At 40.1% G+C, this 18951-nt stretch overlaps 2 protein-coding genes and 1 non-coding gene across 5 annotated transcripts; all 3 read left to right on the forward strand.

Moving 5' to 3' along the window:
* Positions 1-193: 193 nt before the first annotated feature.
* prkrip1 (PRKR interacting protein 1) lies at positions 194-1164 on the forward strand. Its single transcript, XM_031295428.2, has one exon. The coding sequence runs from the start codon at positions 249-251 to the stop codon at positions 822-824; it is 576 nt and encodes a 191-aa protein (XP_031151288.1). The 5' UTR covers positions 194-248; the 3' UTR covers positions 825-1164.
* A 702-nt stretch (positions 1165-1866) lies between these two features.
* On the forward strand, positions 1867-2142 carry LOC116047032. Its single transcript, XR_004104298.1, has one exon.
* Positions 2143-4231: 2089 nt separating this feature from the next.
* zgc:100997 (uncharacterized protein LOC445211 homolog) lies at positions 4232-14628 on the forward strand. 3 transcript variants are annotated; one of them, XM_036005513.1, is made up of 12 exons: positions 4232-4770; positions 5933-6138; positions 6261-6376; positions 6853-6914; positions 7007-7102; positions 8027-8110; positions 8229-8321; positions 8444-8670; positions 9702-9895; positions 10191-10273; positions 11087-12456; positions 13904-14628. In XM_036005513.1, the coding sequence occupies exons 3-12, from the start codon at positions 6298-6300 to the stop codon at positions 14028-14030; spliced, it is 2415 nt and encodes an 804-aa protein (XP_035861406.1). In that variant the 5' UTR covers positions 4232-4770; positions 5933-6138; positions 6261-6297; the 3' UTR covers positions 14031-14628. The 3 variants fall into 3 exon arrangements, with proteins under 3 accessions (XP_035861406.1, XP_035861408.1, XP_035861407.1); XM_036005515.1 differs by having other exon boundaries at positions 5933-6376; positions 8027-8126; XM_036005514.1 differs by having other exon boundaries at positions 5933-6376; positions 7044-7102.
* Positions 14629-18951: the final 4323 nt, after the last annotated feature.

Genomic DNA, 18951 nt, shown 5'->3' on the forward strand with positions numbered 1-18951 from the left:
ATAGAGCCGCACGTCAATTACATTAGTTACACAAGGAATGCTATTGTTGTCGTGTCGATTTAATACATATACATTATAGTAAGACCCACAAAACTACTATCATATACCTAATCAAATTTGTATTTTAAGAACAAATTTCGATATTAAAAATATACCGGGTATGAGCAAAATATTTATTTCCAGGTTACGAAAGCCCTCAAGAACTTCCGGGGCGACTTGAGCAAAGAAGAAGGACAGCGGTTTGAAAGATGGCGGCGCACACCCAAAAGAATAACAAGCCGGGGAAACCTGGAGGAAAAGAGGCACAGCCTCTGATAATCGCCAAAACTCCTGCAGAGGAACAACGTCTGAAGTTGGAGAGGTTAATGCGGAACCCGGATAAGCCCGCTCCCATCCCGGACCGGCCGAAAGAATGGAACCCGCGGGCTCCGCCGGAGTTCGTCCGAGATGTGATGGGCTCCAGCGCCGGTGCAGGTAGCGGGGAGTTCCACGTTTACCGGCACCTCCGACGCAGAGAGTACCAGAGGCAGGACTTTCTGGACAAGATAGCAGATAAGCTCGACGAGGACGACCATTATCTGGAAAAGGTGGAGCAAAACAAAAAGGCAGCCGATGAAAGAACGGCGAAGCGCAGGAAGAAGCGGGAAAAGTTGAAGCAAAAAAAGGAGATGGCCAAGAAGGCAAAGCTAGAGTCCAAAAACAAGAAGGAAGACGGCGACGGCGACGACACCGAGAAGAGCACAGACAGCAGTGAAGAAGACAAAGGGGAAAGAGAAGCTGACGATGATGCCGAGGCTCCTAGCTTCATCATGGGGAGGAAATAAATCGAGCAGGGTGACCTGCCAGGACTGGGCACTGGTTGTAATGCTCCTTGGTAGCGACAATGTGGATAATCGATTATGAAGACATGGGGCGAGATGGAGACCAGAATCACAATAACAACAACCTCCTGAAAGAAGAAAGAACATTTAAAGAGCACTGTACAAGAGTGTGTGCTTCCTGTTTTTACTACCAGGAAAAACTTGGATGGACTGCCTAGTTTAATAGGCAGAAAGCCCCTCGGAGCGTATGATTTTTGATCACACAATGGTAGTCAGTGTCCCACTTGGAAAAGAGACTGTTGAGACACGATTGATTTTTTTTTTTTTTTTTCCATGATCTCACTAAAATGTTATCTTAGTAGGCTAGTTCTCATGTTTCAGCTAGCAGGTATAATGTCTTCAGGGGCTTCTGGAGCTAAAATATAAATATATATATATCCAAGTTTTCAGAATTTTGACTTGATTGGATTGTTGCGTTGTTGTGAATCCTGTAATGGTATATTTTAATAAAAGACGATATTTGAAATGCAGGTGAGTGTGTATGTGTACATAGTCTATATCCTCGACGTCCCACTTTCGGGATTGCCGCAGGAAATTCTGCTGGATGCATGTATTTTCGCCGATGTCCGTTTCCTTCCGCTTTCTTTGTGTTGGAATTCTAAACTCTGGTGGATTTCTGAGGACTATGGTTAACTGCTCCTCAGATCTCTGCAGGGTAAATCCAGACAGCTAGCTAGACTATCTGTCCAATCTGTGTTTTCTGTTGCACGGCTAAAACAACTTTTGAACGTACACCTTCCACCAAAACAAGTTCCTTCCCGAGGCTATTTTGCAGCAGTTCCGTGCTGAGCTTAGTGCCGCCCGGGACCGGTTGTGATTGGTTTAAAGAAATGCCTAAAAACCAGAGCACGTTTTTTTTCTCCCATCCCGGAATGCTGTGTGGACTATCCAGACCTTCCTCCGCGGCGCTGTGGAGGAAGGTCTGGCAAAGCGAGATTAATGTGTACATAACACCAATCTATATATATGTATGTATATATTTTTGTCTTTGCAGCCTTGTGAAGCTGCTCCTTGCAAGGACCATTGCTTGGGGCACAACAAGGTTGCAGAAAGCAACTCAAAGAATGAAAAGGCGTGACTTCTGGAGGCTCAGGAGTTTCACGTGCGATGTTCCTTGGACAGAGTCCTGCTTTCCACGGCGGTGACGGTCTCGCTCTGTAGCCATCACCTTTCTTGAAGCAGGTAGAGCAAAAGCTGACAGCCAGATGTTGTTTGAAACAGGGGAAGTTCTTCCTGTCAAGCACTGTCAACTGTCACAATAAACGAAAACAAAAATATACTGTATATTTTTAGCATTTGGCTGGTGTATGGTGCTAATTTTGAACCCTTCTCACCAGTCACACAAACTCGCATAATTCTGTATTCATAAACTCCATTTAAAAAAACAAAAACTAATATATTAAACGCCTTTATTGAAATTGAAGTTCTGAGACCTCTGGTCCAGTTATTCGCTTTTAGTCTTAGTTCATGTGCTGTTATCTGCATTGATTTTACTTTGTGATTCTGTTTAATATGCATATTCAGATATCCGCTCTGTTGGAATCCGTTCAGCTTGTGCCGTTATGATTTATAAATGACGCGGCTGAAAAAAAAAAGAAACTGCCAGTCTCTCATAAGTAATTCTGCTCGATGATGGAAGATTTCACTCATTAAACATGCATTGGAGTTCCCTGTTGAGGTCGAATGAGGAATGCAACAGAACTGTAGCAAAATATAGGTCACTGCGAAAAGCATGAGCTGCATTTCACAGCTTGTTTTATACAAATTTCATTTCATCATATTAAGATCCAAAATGATAATTTAGGTTCTGTGTTCTTTAATACAAGTTTTATTTTGATAAAGTGAGCCCATTACATGTTGTGCATTTTTCAAAATAAAATGTCACATTCATTTAGGTTACTGACAATATAAGCAGGTTTTTGAAGCAAATAAAAGCACATTTGTGTAAGTTTGACCTGTTCTGCACAGAAATATGAATGCTGGATAAATTCATATTCACTAATGCATTGTTTAGTATTGAAATGCATCATTTTATAAAAACCTACTCAACGGCAATAATGAGAAAAGATATTTTAATTTTCCACTGTTCATGAATCATTGCCATTATTAGGGCGCCCTGTTGGCCAAGGGGTTAAGTCCCATTCAGACCGACTTTAGCCCTTTGTAAAAAAAAAAAAATAAATAAATACAGCCCTCATTCATTTGACTGCTGGTGTGTGAGGGGGGGGCAGACACATCTTTTGCTGAAATGTGCACATGTTCCTGGTGGATTACTTAGTAATCAGAATGCAGAATGTGTGTTTACCTTGTGATTGTCGAGACAAAAGATAAAAAAAAAAGAATTGCCGCTATGTCCATGATAACTGTTAAGGAAAAACTCAGGAGCAGCACAATTCATTTCACATACAGTACGTGAAGAAGATTCGGGAGACCTTGATGAAGTACACAGGAGCATTTAATGAACGCTCAGTTGAGGAGAGAATTAAGCAGGCAGTACAGTTGAACCACAATGTGTTATCGTGTCGTGCCGTCCCCAACTCTCTGAAGTTCCTGTCTTCCTGAAGGTGTATTTAAACTCACGCTGGAGGCGTTATGTTTAGCTGAACCTTTAAACAAAGATGCTAAAGCCTAGTTCAGCCTATCTCTCTCTCTCTCTCTCTCTCTCTCTCTGGGAAGTATGCCAACGTGTGGCTGGCCCACTGACCTCTGAGACAGTCCTGAGGCAAAACATTCCCTTCTTCTTCATTCAATTTTTGGAAATTCCACCGTAATAACTTTTAAGGGTTATAATATCCTCTCTGTGAGTATTACAGACTCATGCAGTGTTTTTGGCGTCTGAAAAACCTTTTAAGTCATTAATCTGTTAACTCCAACTGGACTTCCTTAATTGTATTTCACTGTCTCACCAGTTAAAAAACACACCAACGTAGCCCCCCCCCCCCCGGAGCTGTTTTAGGGCTCAATGACCCCCCATCCAGTGATGGAATGTAATTAAGTACATTTACTCAAGTACAGCACCTAAGTACAAATTTGAGGTACTTTACTTGAGTCTTTTCTTTTCATGCCACTTTCTACTTCTACTCCACTACATTTTAGAGAGAAATATTGTACATTTTACTTCATTACATTCATCTGACAGCTTTAGTTACTATACAAGTTAAGATTTTGCACCCAAAACACATTTTATGTGGCCGGGTTAGGTCAGTTGGTAGAGCAGGCGCACATAGAGGTTTACTCCTTGATGCAGCGGGTGCAGGTTCGATTCTGACCTGCGGCCCTTTGTCCCCTTTCATGTCTTCATCTGTCCTGTTGAAATAAAGGCCTAAAAAATGCCATAAAACCTGCATTTTATTTATAAAAAATAAAGTTTTGTTATAAATTAAACTACCCAACAATACACAGGCCTACAAGTAACGCTAAAACGAGTAGCCGAAAACACTTAGTTGATTGACAGAACTGTTTGGATCGTTTCCAGTTCCTAAAATGTGAGGATTTTTCTACATTGAGTAGCTTACTTTTACTTTTAATACATTAAGTGCATTTTCCTGATGATACTTACGTACTTTTACTTAAGTAACATTTTCAATGCAGGACTTTTACTTGGAACAGAGTATTTTAGTAAAAAGATCTGAATACTTCTTCCACCGCTGACCCCATCTTTCTCTTCCCTCATTTTATAAGATGGTGACTTCAGCTGTTGGTGATGAGGCCTAGATGCAAGTCTAAAAAAAAAGAGTATCAGTTCCATGTTTAACTGATAAACAGAATTAAAAAAAAGCCCACTTACCACTGTTCTCAGACCATCTCTATAGATTCCACACACAAAGCCAGCCTTTTCATTCCTTGAGTCTGAGCTGAACATGCTTATTTAAATTAACCAAGATTAAAGGTCCCATGGCATTAAAATTTCACTTTATGAGTTTTTTTTTAACATTAATACGAGTTCCCCCAGCCTGCCTATGGTCCCCCAGTGGCTAGAAATGGTGATAGGTGTAAACCGAGCCCTGGGTATCCTGCTCTGCCTTTGAGAAAATGAAAGCTCAGATGGGCCGATCTGGAATCTTCCCTTTATGATGTCATAAGGGGAAAGATTACCTCCCCTTTCTCTGCTTTGCCCACCCAGAAAATTTGGCCCACCCATGAGAAAGAGAGAGACATCATGGCTTGCAAAAGAGTGAAGCATGGTAGTTGGTCAAGGCCACACCACCACCCACCACCTTGCCCCCCCCTCTCTCCTCTTCAATAGCTACAGACACAGAAATGGCACATACTAAGTAAAGCTCATTGTGGGACTGGCTCTAATGGCTGTAATTCTGCACCAAGGCTGAATTTCGGGAAAGAGACTTCAGATACAGTATTAGGGGACCACTAAGGTCTATATAAAAGTGACTTCAGATACAGTATTAGGGGACCACTAAGGGCTATATAAAAGAGACTTCAGATACAGTATTAGGGGACCACTAAGGCCTATATAAAAGAGACTTCAGATACAGTATTAGGGGACCACTAAGGCCTATATAAAAGAGACTTCAGATACAGTATTAGGGGACCACTAAGGCCTATATAAAAGCATCCAAAAAGCAGCATGTCATTGTTGTCTTAGGGTCAAATTTGACCAGTTTTCAAAGTTTCCGTATCAGAAATATGGGTTTCTTTAATTGAATTTTGGGTATTTTATTTCAATTTATAGAATCTCTTTTCCTCCTAGACAACAGATGTGATTATGTGCTGGCATTAAGAATAATAAAATTGTTTCAAATCTGTTGAAGTATGTAATAATCCATCAACAAATGTTCCTCTGTTAGTTTCATAATTTCTGCTTTTTTAACTCCAAAATGACATAAAATGTCATGTACAGTACATGCATTACATGACCATTGATCATGAATTCCAAAAATAAGTGTAAAACTAGTGGTAATAAGTTGGTATGAAGTTGGCTAAGAAGGTGTAACACAGAATTGGGTTATAATACTTTTTTGCATTATAAACAGTTAAAAAAGACCGGGTTAATTTTGACCCAGGAGGAAAACAAGTGCATGGTCGGCGGGAAGACAATACAAGGGTTAATGACAGGCCTCTGCAGGGAAACCATACCACCTGTAACCTTACTCAGCGAGCCCAGCTGATTCCTTCGTTTTAACGATTATGTGACTGCCTCCGCATAGTTTTATGAATCGCAGCCTGCCAATAGGATTCAGTTTGAGTTGTCTCAGGGGACTGGAAGCTAGAGTTGATCAACCGCTCGGAGCGTGTTCAGGCAAGACGCACTGCCACACTCTGCCTTTTTCTTCACCCTTGTACTGTAAGGAAACCTCAGAGCACGTCTAATTCCCACAAGCGTCTGACATTTTGAATTGTTCTGCCGTCATATCTCCCCAATGGATCATAAGTAGACGTGTGTGACAAGTGACGTTGAATGATAATGCAGGAAAAGGCCAACAGGGATTCACAAAAGAAATCAGTGGGAGAGATCAGTGATCAACAGCAGCGTCAAGGTACTGTGACAAGAAATACTGTATTATGCTGATGGTAAATACTGACCCACTGTGTAAAAAATATTATTTTAAATCCATGTATATACAAGAAAAACGTTACTGTACACTTTACATGACAACATTTTGTTGTCTTTTTCTTCCTTAACTGAATTTCCCCATAGTCATTCTCCAGGTAGGTGTATTTGGCATTGTGGCATTGGATTGCTCAATCATGCACACTTTCTTTTTTACTTGAGGATTTGCTTCTAAAATACTCTAGTGTCACACGTAAAATATCAAATGTCTTCATATTCTGCGGTCTTTTGGGGTTAACACATATGCCCCATTTCCCGTTCGCGTTCTGTCAGACAAACACGTTCAACACTAAATGTCCCATGTGCTACACAGCTAAAGTAGGCTTTCAAATATTGTAACAATGTGTTCAATTGGAAAACTGCAGTATTTTCAGTGTCAAGTCCCTGCCTTCTCTTCCCCAGATGAAAGGAAAGCAGTGCAGAGGAGAACCTTCACCAGGTGGATGAATGTGTTTCTGCAGAGGGTAAGGGAACAAATCGATACAGCTTTACTGTGACATTATAGTTTAGCTCATAAATGCAGTCACCAATAAGGTTTATGATGTGTTGTTTGCAGCGTGATCCTCCAATTGAAGTGCACGACCTGTTTGCAGACATCCAGGACGGCAGAATACTGATGGCTCTGCTGGAGGAGCTGTCTGGGTGCAAGCTAGTAAGTGTCAAGTCTCGCATTGACTATCTCCACTGTGGAGATATGTCTGGCTACACCACACATAGGAAAGGAGAAAAATCACTCTGGGTTGTTTGTATTTCTTTAAACCACCATGTGTCAAACTCAAGGCCCGCGGGCCAAATCCGGCCCCTCGCAGATTTTGAACCGGGCCGGATATCAGTTTAGGTTCACAATAAATTTTGGCAAGCCTAACCAAAACCAAAAAGAAGTTTTTTTCTAAGGCTAAGGAACTTTTTTTACAATGCGACAAAAGTTGAAAAAAGTGACAAAAGTGTAAAAGAAAAAAAGATGATAAAATGAAACAAAAATGTTGAAAAAAAAAAATACAATAATGCATCATGCAGTAAAATATATCAAAAATATTTTACTTTTTCAGTGCATGGCAATAAACTAAACATGTCTGGCACTTGTAATGTGATTATCATTTTCCAGTGTGGCCCTTAGTGAAGTAGAGTTTGACAACCCTGCTTTAAACCAATCACATTCGTCTTAGGCGGCGCTAAGCTCCGAAATCAGCGACAGTGGCTCTGCAAATTAGTCTCGGGAAAGAACTTGTTTTGGTGGAACATTTGCACCCCGCAACTGTTCACACAATACAGTAATGTGAGCTATTTAAATTACCTGGATACATGGTTAAATGTAATTTGCTCTTACCAGTGTAACACCGTGTGTACTTTGTCCACAGCAATCCCACCAATCGGTCCCAAACCGTCCCAGTTAGAGAGGAAGTGCCGTAAACATATTCTTAGTAAATCTTTACATCAATCCCCAAAATAACAACGCTGGTCTGCCTTGTTGCACAATCAAAATTGTCTTCAAAACTTGCCATTTTCAGCGTGTAGCTTTGTGAGCATAAAGGATACATAAATTCAAAATACTCAAAAAACATTTCTTCTTTAATAGCTTTACAGGTTTAGGTCGTCGCCTCACCGCATTTTCAGACTGAACAACATTTCCAAAGCCCTGGCATTCCTGGATGATAGACATGTGAGTGTGTTTGCTTGTAAGTCACCACATAGGGATATTGCTTTAATGTGTATTACATTTACATTTGAATCCGTAAAAACTAGATTTCAGTTGATATGTCCTCCCTGTTGTCTTTAAGGTGAAGCTGCTTGGCATCGATGCCTCTGCTATTGCTGATGGGATCCCCTCTGTTGTTCTTAACCTTGTCTGGAACATGATCTTGCATTTCCAGGCAGGTTTTTTTTTCTATCTGTCTATCACTCTAATTTCTTTTATGTACCAATTCACTCCTTGCCTGGGTGTTTGTCTCTGTCTCTGACCTTACACACACTCCTCTCTTTTACTCTAATACAGGTAAAGGAGATGACAGGAGGCCTCCAGAAGCATTTGTCTTCTAGCCTCTCTTCCTTATCAATGAGCAGTTACCCCTCCTCGAGCAACCTCTCACCCCAGCCAAATGACATTGGCAGTTACTCCTGCAACACCATGCCAAGCAAAGGCAGGAAGGCTGCCAGAAAGCCAAAGTACCATGGGAAAGCAATCAAGACTCTACTGCAATGGGTCCAAAGATGCACATCAAAGTGAGTTTGAAAAAAGATCCAACCGCTCAGTGGTTCCCAACATTTTTGTTCTGAGGTACCCCCTCAGCACTGTTAGATGAACTCACGTACCACCTCATCAATTCCCGATGTTTTCCAAATGTATAACACTATTGATAATATAAAAGTGGATATTGTTAATTTTTTCATATGACTGAACTGTCATGTTTCAGGTTGGTTTGGTCAGCTATCGTACTACTACTTGGGAGTGAAGCTGAATGTTTCAACCGTTTAGCCGTTACTTTTAGCAAACTATTTGGACTGTTTAGTCAGTAGTTTTGGCTAACTATTTCAGCTGCTTATGCAATACCTTTAGCTATTTTTTCCTGCCATTTATTCATTACTTTAAGCAAAGTATTTTAACTGTTTATTAAGTAGTTTTAGCTAACTATTTCAGTATTTCAGCTGCTTATGCAATACCTTTAGCTATTTATTTCTACCATTTATTTATTACTTTTAGCAAACTATTTGAACTGTTTAGTCAGTAGTTTTAGCTAGGTATTTCAGCTGCTTATGCATAACTTTTAGCTATTTATTTCTACCATTTATCCATTACTTTTAGCAAACTATTTGGACTGTTTAGTCAATACTTTTAGCTAACCATTTCAGCTGCTTATGCATTACTTTTAGCTGTTTATTTCTACCATTTATCCATTACTTTTAGCAAACTATTTGGACTGTTTAGTGTATTACTTTTAGCTAACCATTTCAGTCACTTATGCATACATTGTAGCTATTTATTTTACCATTTATGTATTTATTACTTTTGGCTACCTGTTTAAATTCCCTGTGTTCCGGTGTTAGAGATGATATAGTCTTTTAATCAAATCATAATTTCAATTTTTTCAAATTAATTGAGCTGCTCCACAATCTTTCCAAGTACACCCTGGCACTAGCAGAAGTTTGGGAATCACTGGCTTACAAAGTCATTTTTGTCAATGAAACCTCCCATACCTAAGCATGTGTGAGCTGGCTGATTTGAAGTTATTCTGTTATGCAATTTTAAACTGCAGTTTTGGTGTGGAGGTGCATGACTTTGGGAAGAGCTGGAGGAGTGGGTTGGCATTCCTAGCCATGATTAAGTCCATAAACCCAGCCTTGGTTGATCTGAAGGAGAGTCTGTCCAGAGAGCCAAGAGCAAACATTCAGCTGGCCTTCCTGATAGCTCATCACAGTTTGGATATACCACCTCTGCTGGAGCCTGAAGGTAAAAGCTTACTGAATAGAAAGTGTCTCACATTGATCAATTTCTATCCACAAAGACAACTATCTGCTCTACCTTCATCTAAACAGTACTACCAGTACCACCACAGTGTTATGATACCACCTATCGCAGACCATTTAAGAAGTTGACCTAACTAGAAATGAGCAGCAAAAGTCATTGCTATATGAAGTGCCACTTTTATTGTATCTTCATTCAAAACTCAAACTGGCCCTCAAACTGGCCCTCCAACCATCACAGTCTACCCTGCTACTCTCCAATGTGCTTCTTCTTTTCACAGATGTGTCAGGCACTTCACCAGATGAGCAGTCCATCATCACCTATGTGTCTATGTTCCTACGGCATTGTTCAGGCACAGATGAGGTTAGTAAGGCTTTGAATAGTTTGACATCTTTCTTGCTGAGAGTTAGATGAGAAAATGAATACCACTCTCATATCAGTCCGTTAAATATGAAACAATTTCTAGTCCACCGTTAGCTTAGCTTAGCTTAGCTTAAAGACATGGGGAAACAGTTAGCCTGGCTCTCTCCAAAAGCAAAAAAAATCGGCCTTCCAGTCCCTCTAATTAACATGTTATATCTCACTTCTTTAATCAATACAAAAACTGAAGTGTAAAAACAACGATTTGTGTTTTACCGGAGGTTATTCTCAGGACGCAAATTTACGTTTTCTAGGATGGCGAAGGAATGTCCCACCTTACTCAGCCTCTGATTAACTTACCCTAGTATTCTTACCCTAACCCTAACCAATCTTACTCATCATGTCTAAACCTAATCAATCCAACCATGAAGGCAATACTAGCCAATCAGAGGCATTGTAGGACGGGACATTCCTTGACCATCATAGGAAATGCAAAATTTGCGTGTTTTCTTAGTACTGATTAAAAAAATAAGATATATCATGTCTTTTAGTGAACCTTTGGACAGAGTCAGGCTAGCTGTTTCCTCTGTTTCCAGTCTTTATGCTAAGCTTAGCTAACTGGCTGCTGGCTGAAGCTTAATATCTAGTGAACAGGCATGAGAAAGGTATCACTCTTCTCATCTATCTCTCAGGGGTTGGTCTCTTCCTTTTAAGACCAAAGACAAATCCATTCACAAACACTATGAACCAAAAACACACTCCTTCGTGGGTATTATTTCAGTGATATAACTATCACTAATAAACCCTATATTACAGGATCATACAACAAATATTGAAGATCCTGAGATCGCAAACTTTGGATCACTTGAGTCAGTCAGCTTTGAAGAGACCCTCGCTGAAGACCCAGAAGCCCAAGCTCTGCTCCAAGGATTGCAGAAGAGCAGCGAACAGCTACTGTGGAAAAGCTGGGCTAGAAGTTCCTCAGGGAGCCCCCGTGCCACCTCGCTTCACACAAGTGAAGCCACGTCACCATTCATCAAAAAGCAAAGCAGGCGTCGAAGCATTTTACAACGCCCCAGTCCACTGGACGCAGGCGTAGTCGGTCAAGAGATCCGATCATGGATGGAGAAAGCGTCTGTGGACCAGGGCTACAGCAAGCCAAGGGCGGATGAAAGCTTTTCTTTGAGCTCTGAAGAAGGAATCTACAGCTTGTTGGCGCTGGACTCAGATGAGGAGGATGCCTACAGCTATATCCTGGATCTGAATAAAGAGGTTTTTCAACCATATAATCAGCTGATAAGTTCAATGGTTGAAGAGGAAACAGTGGAAGAAATGTTCCTGAATGGACAGAAGATTGAATATTCAAAACATCTGGAAGTATGTGAGATGCTAAACGGCACTGGATGTAAACATCAAGAAGGCTCGCTTGCACAAAATGTTGAATCGGAAATCAGGGCTAAGTCATTGATTCATAGCTTGTTTGATTGGGACAAAGGTGAAAGTAGTTCCAGAGAGATGGCGAACAGTATGGCTGTGTTTAGCATGAAGCCAGGGAAAGACAGCAGCGACAACAGAGAGGAAAGTGAAGGTGAGAGAGTTGTTAGAGGACAGAGTAATGATGATAGTGATTGTTGTGAAGAAGAGCAGAGGAAGGAGAAGACAGAAAATGCTCGATTGATGAAGCATGGATGTGATAAAAGAGAGGCTCTTGTAGATGAAACCAAGAACACAAAGCTTTTTGAAGTGGCTATTTGGAAGACAGCGTTTGAGGAAGAGTCTGTAAGAGGGCTTTTTGAAAAAGGCAGACAAGTGAGTGAAAAGAGAGTGGTAGACAAAGAAGAAGTAGAAGTAAATGAAAAAGTATTAACTGATGAGGCTGTATATAAAGTCAGAGACGCCGGTGCAAGTAGCATTAACACAAAGGAAGAAAATGACGGGAAAGACAATGCCCGCAAAATGGAAGATGAAGATAAGGTAGAATACAGCGATGCAGTCACAAATTCAGTGGATTTTGAGGAAATAAGAACAGTAGAGGAGAAAGACAGGAAACGTACGATTAAGAAACATAAACTCACTGACAGGGTGGCAACAAGGATAGATCATCCTGGTAAAACTGCCCCAAAAAATGACACTAATGGAGCCATTAACGTCCGTGGTGGTGAAAGCTGGATTCCTCAGTCATTAAGGTAGGTCTGGCATTTGTGATTTATGAGCACAATTGTCCATTCGCTAAGCACTTAATTTCTGTAAGAACGTTTTAGGCTTCTCAATTTAGCATTGCAAGCTTCTCATTTCTAACTGATCTAAGTAGATTTTGTTGGCTGAAATGACAACTGATGCTAGCGTACTTCAGTACTTCATCAGCTGTAGCTATCTAGCGTAACATAATGCCAACACCAAAACTATGTGAAGTGGATGAAACCGCTGTTTAAAGTTGACTTTTTAATGATCCCAGCACATTTAAAACAAGAACCCCATATGGTCTTAAATATGCGCATGCTGGCTACATATTTGATATAATGCTAAAAGACTGAAGCTAAAACTACATGTCCCAGGCAAAAAGGCAGCAACCTCAGTTAAAGAAAGGAAATGGACGTCTAGGTAGCTCACCTGGTAGAGCGTGTGCCCATATATCGCAGCGGCGCAGGTTCGACTCTGACCTGTGGCCCTTTGCTGCATGTCATTCCCCATCTATCTCCCCTATCATGACTTCAGCTGTCCTATAAAATAAAGGTCTAACATGCTCCAAAAAATAAAGTAGCAGCATTGTATTACAACGTAGAGCTAGCTATTATTATAGTACAGCATTATAACTAAGATTTATGGTTTAATGCTCATATCGTCAAACAGCAGGCTTCCTTTTGACAACAGTAAAAGACTAACTGATGAGTTTGGCAAACGTAACCTATCTCATACTTATCTCAAAACCAAATAAAGAGCAGGACAGAGTTAGCCTAAGCTCTGATACACTAGCATCTTAGCTCACACAGGGCGGATGCTAACAGCTACTTTTGTAATGTAACTTGTAACCTCACAAAATAATGTAGTTAACTAGTTAATAACATTTCCCTTGCCTCGAGAAAAATGATTATTTGGAACTTTACGTTTTTGCAAGTAAACTCTTATTTTGTTATTTTGTGTTCTGAATGATAAAAAAAAAAAAGTTCAAACGGGAAAAGTATTCACAGTCAAGTCAAGTTAATGAGTAATCATGATTTCAATATTGACCAAAATAATGGTGATTATGATTTTTTCCATTATTATGCAGCGCTAACTGTGGGCAGGATGCTAGTTAGCAGAGCATGCTAACGTTTGCAGCTAACACTAGGTCAGATAAACACAATGTTTAATCCATTTAGTACACTTTAGTACACTTAGTACGAAAAAGACACAACACTGAAAACTCTATGTATATTGAATATCGCTCTTAGGACCGTGCCAGGCACACTGCTTTAACAATTGCTGATCAATTCATTTACAAAGACTATACAAATAATTACATTGATTTTTGTGTCTTATCTGTGTGCTTTAATTTAATTTCTATTCCTTCATAATAAATGTAATGACATGAACGCAAAGTGCCTCATTTTAGTCTGAATCTAACACTCCTGTGTTGTATCTCTTGTTCAACAGAGAGGAAGGATTCATTCTTCAGTCTTCAGCAGCCTCTTGTGACATTACCCCATTAGAGCTGGAAATGCTCTTGGTCTTGTGGATCCTTCTCTACAGCTGCTTCATCCTACCTCAAATGAACTTCTGAGTCCCCCTGCAGTGCACTCTTCCTATCAAGATGTGCTCATTAGCCCAGTTTCCAGTAACGAGCCAAACAAGAACACTTAAGGCTTTTTTTTTAAGGCTCTTTATCTGTGTCACAAAACTTCCCGCAAGGCAACATTTAATGATTGTGTTTGCTTTTTGCTGCCAGCTGAAAAAAATTGTCATTTGGGCAATAGTTTTAGATAAAACACATAATAGTGTTAGCCACATTATTATTACATATTTTGTCAGCTACTTGCTCTGTTAATTTGATTTACTTTTCTGCCAGAAATACTCCTTTCGATTTCAGTTGACTTTATCGACCACATGGCGGCATCGCAGCATCACAGCAGCAGCTATCTCACATTACAGACAGTCTTTACAGCATTCTGCCGACTGCTGAGAATCCCATGTGACCTGCTGTTTAATTAGAAGCTGTATTGACATGGTGAGATTAGGCTGATAATATCTAATGAGCACTTTGACATTTCGCGGACTCTGTATCACTGTATGATAGTAAAAGCTGATCGACAATGTAGGCTTTTTTCATGACATTTGTGTGACTGAGGTATAAATAATAATAATTTGTATATTATTCTTCATTTGTCTTCTTGTTCTTTCCACAAGATTGAATCAGTCATGTAAATACTGTATTTCAAGGCGCCGTAGACATTAGATTAGATTCAACTTTATTGTCATTATGCAGAGTACAAGTACAAAGACAACGAAATGCAGTTTGCGTCCAACCAGAAGTGCAAAAAGAGCAGAAAAATGCAATGTGATATTCAAGTATAGACAGGACAAGAAATAAGGTTCAGTGTAGACAGTAGTGTACAGTTGGTTAACAGAAGGTGGTTTAGAGTAATATAAATTAAATATAAATGTGTGCAGTGTATTGGCAGTTACCTTATAAGAGTAGAATAAATATAGCTATGTGATATGAACAATGTATGAACAACATGTACAGATATGTGCAATGTAGCAGCATTGTAATAGTAGCAGTAACATAATAATAGTAGTAAAAAAAATAATATAGATAAATGCAGTGTATTTTTATAAGAAAAACAGAATAATATATGGATATTCAGTACGAACCATATAGACAGATATGTACAGTATGTACAGCGTGTTAACAGTACCATTGTAGTGCAGAAACAGTAACATTATAAGAGTAGTGAGAATAAGTCTATGTGCAGGATGAATAGAATGAAGAGCAGTAGAAAATGGCTATGTATAAGTGTAGTTACAGTATGTGCATAAATAAATAGGACACTATGGGTGGGATAGGGGGCGTTGGAGGCTTAGTTGGTTGGTTGTCACCGGGATGCAGAGCTAGAGTTCAGTAGGGTGACAGCCGCAGGAAAGAAGCTTCCTCTGAACCTGCTGGTTCGGGTGCGGAGAGACCTGTAACGCCTTCCGGAGGGGACATATTAGGCACATGTACAGTGTCTTTGTTGGAATACCAGTGTGTGCCATAAAACTAGAGCAACATTCATGTATGCATCAGTTGCATAAGTGTTCAAAATCCATGTTGACAAGAATGTGCATTAAAGGGGGGAATGAGTATGCTCTGTCCTCACTGTCCGCCACACACACACACACACACACACACACACACACACACACACACACACACACACACACACACACACACACACACACACACACACACACACACACATTCATTGCTGCTGAAATTCTAAGAAACTAAACAAACATGCCGCCATTGTTTGCTTGGAGTTCAACCCACGGGTCAAAAGCTCAGCCCTGGAGATCGATATACTTTCAACACCACTGCCACCCCCGCACAAAGTCACAGTAACAACACTTCCCCAAAGCCGGAGTTTGGCAGGTCTAATGAGAGACTAAGCTGCAGTGTCTCTGAATCAGGCCAGGCCTGGATGGCGAGAGAAGAAACAGTGATGTATAGTTTAGGAACAGAAGCTGAGACTGGGGCTGCACCATGGGTGGAAATCAGACGGGCAGATACTAGTAGCTTCTTGTTGTATAGGTGATGAATGTTGCTGTTTTTGTACATGCATATTTATTTCTCAATACAAGGTTTGAAGGTATTCCTGTAAATTAAGGGTATAAACCATCAGTCAGATGTACACTATTACTTTACAAAAAGAGAAACGTACGCCTTCAAAAAGTCAGTACACTTCCAAAATGGGCTCATTGTGTCAAAGCAGAACCATCCACTACACATAATTTTGAGCAGCTGCTTCTGAAAATCCTGTGTTTTTTTCACCCATCCAGTCACCCAACCTCCTACCTACTATGGTGTAAAATAACACCTGGGTACAGCGTTCGAGGCGGGGCCCCATTCATTGTTATAAGAGTTGCTCAGTGCTGCATGAAGCCAGAAAAGTTCAACCCGGATGATGGGCGCTGCTTCCTCACTATGGGGCCCACAGAGCAGGCGCGCTAGAGTTCTCCACTTGCCAAACCGGCAACTTCAGGTTTCGTGCTCCGCTAACTTGAATAGGTATTAAATGATTTATTCGTGCAGCTCTTCTAGACTTTCCAAATGTCATAGGACTGAATGGATCAATAGCTGATAGTGAAACGAGTAATTTCGTGGAGGTTGTGAGTGTGACGCTCAAAAAAGTGTATCCACTGATTTATAGACTTCTCTTTCGCCATATAATTCTATGGGAAAAAAGTATTTTTGGGCATCACGTGACGGACATGGAAGGTGTAATTCCACTGTTTGGCTGCTATGTCAAATTTTAAAGCCCATCCTATTGAAATCCCAGTGCATTTTCTGGGGGCCTACTACCTACACGGACTTTGTCACTTTTTATACTACATCACAATATAAGTCAGTAGAGAAATGACGCAAAAAATACGTTGTAATAACATGCAACATGACTTAAGAAATTGGTGTGTTATTCAAACGCCTTTTGGTGAGACCAGTAGTATTAATTTGTGTATGGAAGGGTTTAGTGGTGAAACATGTGGTGGTATATATAAGGGTTTGAGTGTGTCCATGTACAGTATATGGCCTCTATAATGGGTGTTTGCTTATCCCCGAGTATACAGTGTATTGATCCATGTCATGGCACTCATCCCCTGCAGTCACTTGCTTTCTGTTGTTGACTATCGTGATGAATGATGCTGAGTAGATTCTAAATCAGCAATAATTACTGCTCTCCACACATCAGTGAGCGAACGCCTGGAGTACAGGCCCCACTAGTTGTAACAAGACAACTTAGAGCAAATCCATTAAAACATTGACCGTTGTTTTCACAGGCGGGCAGAAATCCGTTTGCCTCACTTTCCAACTAAGCAAATCCAACAGTTTAGAAAGCCTCCTGAGGAACTCTGGGGTATCGTCAATATTCTCAGACTCAGCTGAAGTCTCAAGAATATTACAGAAGATGCTGAAACTCATCAAAGGTTAAGAGACCAACCAAAATATCCTATTTTTCTTTGTCAGAATGGATTATCATGAAACTACCAGGCATAAGCGCTTGGTTGAGACCTTTTTACACATTAGAAACTCTCTTTCATTGAATGAACATGCTAAACTATACTTTTTCCCTCATCGCTCTCTCTCTAATGTACACACTTGCACTCTCTTCACTGTCTTTATTCTGTCTTTCTCTGTTTTGTCTGTTCACTACTCTTTTTTTATGTGCCATTACTCAGGCTCCTTATGAGGCAGTGCTGGAGGTGGAAGAGACCAAGTCAGAAGATGGGGAGAGACCTGTCATCCCTTTACCTTTAACAGACCATTCATGCTCATAATGTATGATGATCTCACGGGGCTCATGCTCATCGGGACAATTATCGATCCTACAGAAGTCTAGACTAATACACTCTCCATTGTTGTGCTTTTATTCTTTTGCTATTGATTTAATACTGCATTCACTTACATTAGATAATTTGTATTGTTCCCAATAGTGTGGCATATCATTCTCAGGAATGAAATGCATTATTTTCATCAATTTCACCAAAGTTTCCAAGTGTGTTTTGTTTCACCTCTAATTTTTTCATATTCAATTTTCACAAAATGATGACAATCCATCCAAATGGCAGTAATTTACCCCTGTTACTGAATATCTGTAATTGCAAAAAAAATGATTACAACCCTATTATTTAATTACAAAACCATTTTCTCTTTTGTCATTTTTTTTCACACTGCAATCAATTTCCTCCTTTAACACCTCTTTATCTTCTTAGCAGAAATTGCTTTTTATCTAGGCCTATTCGCCAACACAAAAAGAAAAATCGTGCAAAAGTAGTGTTACATTTCCACACTGCAGTAGAGTTTAGTATCTGCGGGACATTAGCTGACTTTTACCTCGGCATCAGGCAGTGGAGATGATATTGAGCTCAGATGATGAATAGAGGAGAGTTTGATGAATAGCACAACAGATCTATCACAAGTAACAGAAATGTCAGCCTATTAATCAAGAAGGGTCCAACTGACACCTTGGAAACCCCATGTTTTTGAGCCAATAGAAACAACCAGTCCTCCAAACCATTTGATGATATACTGTAGTTTATTTCTACCCTCTAATACAGCGATCTTCAAGGTTTTTTAGGCCAAGGACCCCTTAAAAGAGAGACGGAGCAGGGACCCCCTACTACGTATTGTATAAAATTAAGCTGCATATTGAGCTGGGCCTACAATAGTGTGTAGCTAAAGCCTTTAAACATAGCTTTTTATGGTGCATACACTATTAAGCTATTAAAATAATAATCATTTTCATATTCATATATTTATCAGCATCCTGATAAATATGTGTAACAGTATTTGTTTCTAGGTTGGGGTTTTCTGTTTGTGTGTACCTCATGTGTCTCTTCAGCCCTGCCATGTATGTCTTCCCGCGTCAGCCTGTCTCGTTGTTATCAGTCTTTGTTGTTTTGGTACCACTCTTGGGGCATTCAAGAAACACCCTCCAACTAGAACCGAC

This window comes from Sander lucioperca, chromosome 9, assembly GCF_008315115.2.
Source record: "Sander lucioperca isolate FBNREF2018 chromosome 9, SLUC_FBN_1.2, whole genome shotgun sequence".
Classification (NCBI taxonomy): Eukaryota; Metazoa; Chordata; class Actinopteri; order Perciformes; family Percidae; genus Sander; species Sander lucioperca.